General features: G+C 35.5%; 1 protein-coding gene across 1 annotated transcript; it reads left to right on the top strand.

Annotated features, from left to right (window-relative positions):
• Window positions 1-406: 406 nt before the first annotated feature.
• Window positions 407-8,456, top strand: LOC130973036 (probable disease resistance protein RF9). The gene is made up of 2 exons (XM_057897407.1): window positions 407-1,067; window positions 5,623-8,456. The coding sequence occupies exons 1-2, from the start codon at window positions 568-570 to the stop codon at window positions 8,363-8,365; spliced, it is 3,243 nt and encodes a 1,080-aa protein (XP_057753390.1). The 5' UTR covers window positions 407-567; the 3' UTR covers window positions 8,366-8,456.
• The last annotated feature ends 769 nt before the right edge of the window (window positions 8,457-9,225 follow it).

Raw genomic sequence — 9,225 nt, 5'->3', positions numbered from 1 at the left:
ACTAGTATGTATTTTTTTTTCTCTGTTTGTCTTTTCATTTATTTATTTTTATGTTGTGAAACTCACTTTTGAGTTGGAACTCACCAACACTAATGACTTTACCTAATCTTCATTTTTACTTCTATTATCAATGTATGTTCTATTAAGTTGTAAAAAAGAAGTATATTTTAATTGTTTTTTTAATAGTATTGTCTGTATGGGCAATTAGTTATCGCCTAATTATACTTTCTAGTTTCCTCACTATTTCAAGTCAAAAAATGAATACTTAATAAAAGGAATTATTAGAGGACTTCTAGAATCAAATAATATATGTGGACTTCACATGCATTATTCTCCAAGTCAATCTCAATCCACAAGAAGAAAGCAGCTTCTTCGTAGCAGCTATCAAATAAATAATGCATAAAGCAGCGACCAAAAAACAAGCACTACTCATAAGTCATATAACTATTGTATCTTTTAATTATACAAACATACATAATGTAAGTGTAAATTACTATTAACTCGTGATTATTATTCCAATTACGATTAAGCGTAGCATTATCGCAAAAACTTCCAAAGACTGTTACCATGGCAGGTTCATCATCAGATCAGGGTGCAACTGCAACACTATCTTCACCTTTCAAGTATGATGTTTTCCTGAGCTTTAGAGGTGACACAAGACTCAAATTCACAGACGCACTCTATCATGCTTTGGTCGACAAAAGAATCGAGACTTTCAGAGATAGCGAGGAGCTGAGAATAGGGGAGGAGATCGAAGGCGCTCTTTTGGAAGCAATTGAAAGATCAAGGATGTCAATTCTTGTACTCTGTGCCAAGTATCCAACTTCCCGGTGGTGCCTTGATGAACTCGTCAAGATCATGCAATGTTCCAACAGCAGAAGTAAGCGACCAGTGTTACCAATATTTTTCTATGTGGAACCAGCAGATCTGAAGTACCAGAGAAAAAGTTATGGAAAAGCCATGACTAATCATAAAAATAAAGGCAGATACAATCACAAGTTGGAATCATGGAAGTCGGCCTTGTTTGCAGTAGGCAATAAAAGTGGACTATGCGTCAATAAGAACATGTGAGTAGTTACTTTACCACCACAACTAACTATCTTTTAAGTTATTCTTTTAATCAGTATTTTATTACATTAATTTTTAAAAAATTAAAACAAACATATGTAATAGATATGATGTTAATTCATTTTCCTAAGAGTCCAATTATGAGCTTTTTTTTTTTGTTTTGATTCTTAAGAGACAAAAATTTTGGATACCAGTAGCGGTAAGTGGAAACTCAGGTGCAGTCAATTTCACGTGAAGTTGATAACTGAGAGCCATTAGATGAAAATTTAGTTAAATCAGTCAAATTATTTAACCACTATCAACTATCAACTTCACGTAAAGTTCACTGTACCTGAGTTTTCACCTTTCACCGTAGCGGTAACTTTCATATATTTTCATCAAGATACATAACGGAAATTTGTCTTGTTGGTTGTATGATTCATTTGTCTATTGGTAGTTTATAAATCTATTCTTAATATATAAAAGTAGATAGATACATTTATTCACATTATTTTTAAGACATCTTTTTTCTCCTATTAATACCATGTCAATAATATTGTTTACTTAGCAAAATTTTAGAATCCATCACTTAATTTTTACCAAATCAACTATTATTTTCAAATTAGCAAAAAAAATAAAATATACAAAAAAATATACAATAAAAATATATACAAATTAGGCTACAAAATAACCTGATGAGTTTGGAAAACTCTAAACCAAATTGATGATGATCAAACATTATTAACAGCAAAATTATTAAGCTAATTTTGATTAATGTGCTGATTAAAATAATTTTGTTGTGCAGATTTTGTTGGGCCGAAATAAAAGAAAATTAACAAAGCCCAACTGTTGCATTATTAATTCAGCTTTGTGTTTAAAAGCTAGTTATAATTGGGCCAGAATAAATGTTAATGTTGCAAGCCCAAACAAATGCTTTCTTGTTTGCTTCCTATGCTTGATCCGCTACACAATTATATCAGGAAAGCAAATGCTTATCAAATGGGCCAGCTTTTATTTCAATATTACAAGCCCAAGTCTCACAAAGGATGAATGTTTTCATTCTTGGTCCGAAACAAAAGGAAAAATGAAAGCCAAGTGCTTCCAACGGAACCAAGGTGTTAACCATGTGATGGATTTCAAAATCTATTACATTGTTAATTAATGCATGGGGAACATGAGAGAGAAAAATTCAGCTGATGTGATTGATGGTTATTATGACTTACACACCACTCAATAGGGAAGTAAAAGCAAGCTATGCCTAATTAATTTGTTTAACTTCTTTGCATTGCTTTTCTTTTCTTCAGATTCCTTTCATTCTCTCTCATCTCTTTCTTCTTCTCTATTCGGTCCTTGTCCAGGAAATAATGGAACCAATGTTCTTCAACACCGAAAGGAAGAAGTTGCATGCGCCTAAGACCATCAAGCTAATGATGGCAAGAAAACATACCAAAAGAAAGATGAGCTGTGGCTAAGATGCTTACCAAATGTGGTTAGTTTTGGTGAAGCTATCTTGAGCCTTTCATGCTCAAAAATGGAAGAAGAAGATTCGGCCAGCTAGAGGAGATTCTTGAAGCATGGCTTGTCTTCGATTCTGCTCAACCACCACAGGGAGTAGCTAGAGTGGCGAAGTGATGGTTGAAGGCAGGGATTGAAGCAGATGAAGTCATCATCATCATGAGGCATCAAGGGCCAGAAATCCATCTTGGAGAGGAAGCCAAGGATGGAGAGCCCGGATTGATGAAGGTTGATGATCAAGAAAGGACTAGAGGTAATTGCATGTTGGTTAATGCATGGATATCTCTTCTCTCTCTGAGTGGCCGAACCGGTTCTGTGATTGTTGAAGGAGGAAGAAAGTTGGTTCGGTTTTGGCTTCAAGTGTGGAGGCTTTCCTCTTTCTTTAAAAAGGGGGAACAACCACTGTTTGAAGCAAGGAGAAAATTTGAGAGTGCAAGGCACAGAGTTCTCAGAGCTACCTGAGCTAACGGATTTCTCTTCTCCTTCAATGTATTCTGTTTAGTATTTTTCTGTTTAATTTTGTCATGTCTTGAGTCTCATGGAAAAAGGCAAACAAGTGAGGTTTGTATGAAAAAGCCATAGAGCGGAAAAAGGCAGAGAGTGCAAAATTGAAAGAAAAAGCCATAGATGTCTTAGAGGTCCTTTGTACATCTTTGTTGTGTATCATGATTCTGTGGGAATCCCCTTGTAAGTTGGGTTAGCACTTTACAAGTTGTAATCAGATTGATTATAGTGAAATTCCATCATGTTTGTGATGGAGACTGGATGTAGGCTGCACTGCACTTAGCAGCTGAACCAGGATACATCTTGGTGCAATCTTCTTCTCCTTCTACTCCAATTCTGTTTTCAATTACACAGGAGCAAAAAGCCAGAATTATCTCGTGCCAAGTGACGAGACAAAACAAAAAGTCTCGTGGCAAGGGACGAGACAAAACTGAGTTGCTCGTGTCAAGTGACGAGCAAAAACAGAAAAGTCTCTTCTGAAGGTCAGCAAGTAGTAGCTACGAAAAAGGGGGCTAAGATTCAACCCCCCTTCTCTTAGCCACTGAAACCATCAATTGGTATCAGAGCTTGGTCTCAAAGAGATCAAGCTTTGCAGCTTGGAGTAAAGATCCTCATGGCAGAAAACAGTGGCACAAATGTGTTATCATACAATCTGGCTGAAGGTCAATCAAGCAACAGACCTCCCCTCTTCAATGGGAAAAATTATACCTATTGGAAGGAGAGGATGAAGATATTTGTACAAGCCGTGGATTACAGACTTTGGAAGATCATCTTGGAGGGTCCTAAATTTCCAACTACCACAAATGCTCAAGGAGTAGTCTCTCTTAAACCAGAAGCAAGCTGGACCGAGGAAGATAGGAAGACGGTGGAGTTAAATGCCAAGGCAACCAATCTGCTCAACTGTGCTATCAGCTTTGAGGAATACCGACGAGTATCACGATGCACAACGGCAAAGGAAATCTGGGACAAGTTGCAAATCACTCATGAAGGAACTACCATTGTAAAGAAGACACGGACAGATATGTTAAACAGGGAATATGAAATGTTTGCAATGAAGGAAGGAGAGTCCGTTGATGAACTGTTCGAACGGTTCAATATCATCACTGTTGGCTTAGATGCTCTTGGAATCACACATTCAGAATCTGTGCTAGTGAGAAGAGTGTTGAGATGTCTCACAAAAGAGTGGGAAACAAAAGCCTTAATTATTTCTGAGAGTAGTAATTTAGATTCTATGACACTTGATGATTTGAGAGGAAACTTACTTGCCTTTGAAAACTCCTATTTGAAAAAAGATTCAAAAAAGAAAGGAATTGCTTTTTCTTCTGTGACTAACCCTCTGGATAATGAATCCAGTGATAACATTAACACCCACAAATGAAGAAGAGTCTATGAGAAACATTAACACCCACAAATGAAGAAGAGTCTCTTTACTTAGAAATGATTATATTAGATGAAAATGTACAAAACAAACATATTTATTATATTTTTAAATTAGATTTACAAAAAAATACTTTAATTATTTTTGCTTTTTATATTATTTTATAATACTTTATATATAATTGTATTTTAATATCGTTAAAATTATACTTTTTTTCAATATGCTATTCATTGTTTCTTTTCTAATAATTTAAAAAAAATGTAGTCAACTTTTTTAACTAATTATTAACTATAATTTAATAACACTGCAGGAAACATCTCTTCATGTCATTGTGAAAAGAAATATAATGAATAAATTCAAACATTTGTTATAACTTATAAGAAAGAAAAGTCTATACTATACAAAATTTAAAAATAAAAGATGCAAATGATTTGTATAGACCAAGTAAAAGTACAATGAAAACAAACTTTTTACTCACAACTGTTGTGAAAGAAATTAAAGATTCTATTTTAAACATTTTTCAACATTATTTTAAATTTACATCACTTGAGACATTGTTCTAACAGAGTTGGTCAAAGAAAAATATAAACAGGTCATTTCACTTTATACTATTTCAATTATTCTTATTAAAATAACTTATTCAAAAAAAAATCTATACATTTTTGTTCTTTTTATTGTAGATATCAACTACATGCATATCAAGAAATTAAAGAGAAAGGAAATCATACAAATTCAAGACACATCTTCGAAAAAAGAACATATATGTAAAGATGGAACAAACAACACAATAGAAAGTACTACAACTCAATAATTCATAAAAAACATGCCTTTACAAAAATTTACGACAAAAAAAAGAAAGCAACAACTCTAACAATAACCAATAAAAAAGAAAGAGGACGAGCGCCACATAATAAGACTATGTCCATCAACTAAAACAAATGCAAAAATCAAACCATCAAATAAAAATGTCACTTTATACAACTCCAACATCCAAATCTTTTGTACTACAAATTATTTTACAAAATACCTTTTAAATTTAACTTTAGTTTACCCATATTTAATTTAATTCTACAAAACATAGCCATTTTTAATATTTATTATATACTATCATTCTAGTTTGTATAAAAGAAGAAAAAAATTTAAGATACAAAGAAAATGTGTATGTATGTTGTTTGCAGAGCATGGGGTGAGGCTATTATCAAGATTGTTGAAGAGGTCATGAAAAGAGTTCCTCCCGTGCCTTTGTATATTGACCATCCACTTGGATGTGATTCTGAACTTGAAAAAGTGGCAAAATCACTTCTACAGATTGATTCTTGTGCTACCTGTTTGATGCTGGGAATTCATGGAGATGGTGAAATAAGCCAATTTGTTGCTGAGCTGTATAACAAGATTAGGCCTCACTTTGCAACTGCAAGTTTTCTTTCTAATATCAGTGAGAAAACAAGTGCAAGTGGTGTTGGTCTAGAAGATCTACAAGAAACGCTTCTTTCTGAGATGGGAGAGGAGTTAAAGTCTAAGATCGGAAGCATATTGAAAGGATCCTCTGAAATAATACACAGGCTAGGCCAAAAAAGAGTTCTTCTGGTTTTGGATGATGTTGATAAAATCCAACAACTGAACTCATTAGCACAACGAGAAAATTGGTTTGGTCATGGTAGTAGGATCATTATAACAACAAGACATGAAGGTGTGCTAGATGAGCATCGATTATCTAATGGTGTTGAGATTAAGACGTACCATTTTGTTGCTGGACAGGTTGAGGAAGATGATGTAGAGGAAGGAGATGTAGTGGGCTTTACAAAATACTGGAGCTCTGTAAAAGAGCAGCTGTATGATGCTAACATTAACGTCGCCTCCATCATTGGCATGGGTGGATTGGGCAAGACTACTGTTGCTCGAGAGATCCATAACAATAAAGAGGTCAAGGATTTGTTCCCTACCCGCGGATGGACTCGTGTTTCCAAAGATTACAAGCCAAGGGATGTATTGTTGAGGCTGCTCTACTCCATGATGAAGTCCACATATGCATATCAAAATTTAGAAGTGGAGGATCTAAAGAAGAAAGTGAGCAATTACCTGAAGGGGAAAAAGTACTTGATAGTGCTCGATGATATTTGGAAGCCTGAAGTATGGGACGATCTGAAATCAGCCTTTCCAATTGGAAGCACTGGTAGCAAAATTTTAATAACGAGTCGCGATCAACAGGTGGCAAATTTTACAGGCTCAAGAAGCTACAAACTTCCTCTCCTCGATGTAAAAGAAAGCTGGGAATTGTTTTGCAAGAAGGTGTTTTCGGGTAAAGAGTGTCCTTCTGAGTTGGCGCCTCATGGTAGATCAATTGTTGAAAGTTGTGGAGGTTTACCGCTTGCTATCGTTGTCATGGCAGGGGTGGTTGCCAAGAAGGAGAAGTTGGAAACTGAATGGCGGGAAGTTAAGGAGCGCATCCACTGGCATCTCACCAGGGACATGACCCAAGTCATGGATGTGCTAAAACATAGCTATGACAACTTGTCTGAAGAACTGAAGCCATGCTTTAGATATCTTGGTATCTACCCTGAAGATTTTGAGATTCCTACTAGGGAATTAATCACATTATGGATGGCTGAAGGGTTCATACAACCACAAGAAAGTGGATTACCAAATGCTCCAGAACCAGAAGAAGTTGGTGAGGAATTCTTAAAAGAGCTAGTGGATCGTAACATGGTACATGTGGCAACACGGAGGAGTGATGGGGGTGTGAAAAAATGCCTAATCCATGATATCTTCCGTGACCTCTGCATAATATTGAGCAAAGCTGATAAGTTTTTCGAGGTTTGCACAGGGTCCAATATCCATACTCTAGGCAACCCTCAAAGATTGTCCTTGTTGTGCAGTGAAACTTCTTACATGTCCTCAGTCGAAACTAACCAATCAAGCACTCGTTCCGTGTTCGTCTTTGCTGGAAAGGATTATCCAAATGATTCTTTACAATACTTCCAATCGGTTCAAGTGCTATATTGGAGAGGAGAAGTATGGTTTCGACGTATACCCACTAATTTTCAGGCAATGATCTTCCTAAAGTACTTGCAAATAACTAGAAATGCTAGCTCAAGAAGTGCTCCTCAGTGTATATGGAGCCTTTTGAATTTAGAGACCATGGATACAAGAGGTTGGAGCACGTCTTGCATTCCGGATAAATTTTGGAAGCTCAAGCGACTAAGACATGTGTATATTTTCTCAAGTACTGTGAGTCTACCAACAGAGGAGAATGGAGAGGATAGCAGAAGAAAAACAAGAATGTGGAATCTTCAAACTCTGAGTGGAGTGGATTTGGATACACCAACAGCGTTACTATTCAGGGACGGCAGATTTCCCAACTTGAAAAGGTTGAGTTTATGGTTGGACCCTAAAAGGGAGACACGTCCTTCGTGGCATGAATTATTATTGAGTTTGCAGCATCTAAGCAATCTTCATATGCTGAAACTATACTGCTGTCGTTCAGATCTTTCAATAGATGCAATGATGTTTCCTTTGAATCTTGCAAAGATTACCATCAAAGTGTTTGGTAAGTTGGACTTCAGTTCCATGAAGGCTCTAGGACAGCTTCATAACCTCCAAGTTTTGAAAGTAGAAGACGGTACCATATCAGACCCTGTTGATTGTGCCGCTGGGGATTTCCCTAAACTTGAAGTGTTCAAAATGGTGAAAGTGAAAGTTGAAAGTTGGGTGTTAGCGGAAGGTGCAATGCCTCGCCTTCGTTGTCTGCTCATAAAGGAGTGTCCTAAATTGTGTGAGCTTCCGGAACAACTGTGGTCCTTGACAACCTTGGCAGAAGTCTGTGTCGTTGAACCCTCTGATGAATTGGAAAACAACTTGCAACATGTTGAGGTAAATGATAACTGTGATCTCACAATATCGTATGTGGCAAAATTTAAATGACACTTCATCGTCCATCCCTTTCCATTTCCAATCTCTAGTTTTCGCTTCTAAATTTTGTCAATGCTATCCTTTCGTAGTACACTCTCGTGTAACTTAATGAATTAACAAGTTCATTGTTCCTAATGGATTTGTTTTAGATTCCAAATTAGAGCATTTTGTTGGATTAGATGTATGACATTTAAATGGTATGTGATCCTTTGCCATTTTTCATGCACTTTTCCGCTATCTTTTCCTACATTGCATGATATTTGGATTTTGGGGTTAGCTTATCAATTAGCATGGATCTCCATGTCCACTAGCATATATTTATATGCAATTTTTCATTCCTATCTCCAAGCTCCATAATTTGTTCACTTAAGTACTGTCTTAACCATCATGATCAAAATAATATTTTAATTTATCATTTACATATTAATATTAAGAACAAGTTATTACAAATATCATGTAACCAAACTTATAGACAAATTATGAGAAACTACACAGCTTTCTTATTTATAACTAATGCATTTTCATCGGTTTCAATTATAAAATAAAAGTATTTTGTATAGTTATTGATTTTGATGACTAAATTTAATGTACATCTAGCCAGAGAGGGATCTAGAGAGGGTGAGTAGTGGTCTTGGGCTCTCGACCCACTAACCCTAAAATTTTAAAGAACTATTTTTGTATATGAGATATGTGTTTAAAAAAATAAAAAAAAATTAGGGTAAAGTATATTTTTTGTTTCTGAAGTTTGGCAAAAATTTTAAAAATATCCCTAAGTTTTATTTTGTTTCAATTTTGTCCCAGAAATTTTCGATTTGCATCAAATATACTCATGACGGTTAATTTTTCAAAAAATTTAAGACCAATTTAACAAC

Source organism: Arachis stenosperma, chromosome 4, assembly GCF_014773155.1.
Source record: "Arachis stenosperma cultivar V10309 chromosome 4, arast.V10309.gnm1.PFL2, whole genome shotgun sequence".
NCBI lineage: Eukaryota > Viridiplantae > Streptophyta > Magnoliopsida > Fabales > Fabaceae > Arachis > Arachis stenosperma.
This window is presented reverse-complemented; position numbering and strand designations above follow the sequence as displayed.

Bases quoted from the DNA above. Each gene is read 5' to 3' on its own strand.
- LOC130973036 (XM_057897407.1), top strand. From the start codon at position 568: ATGGCAGGTTCATCATCAGATCAGGGTGCAACTGCAACACTATCTTCA. The intron at 1,068-5,622 runs GTGAGTAGTTAC...TGTTGTTTGCAG, and splicing joins CTATGCGTCAATAAGAACAT to AGCATGGGGTGAGGCTATTA.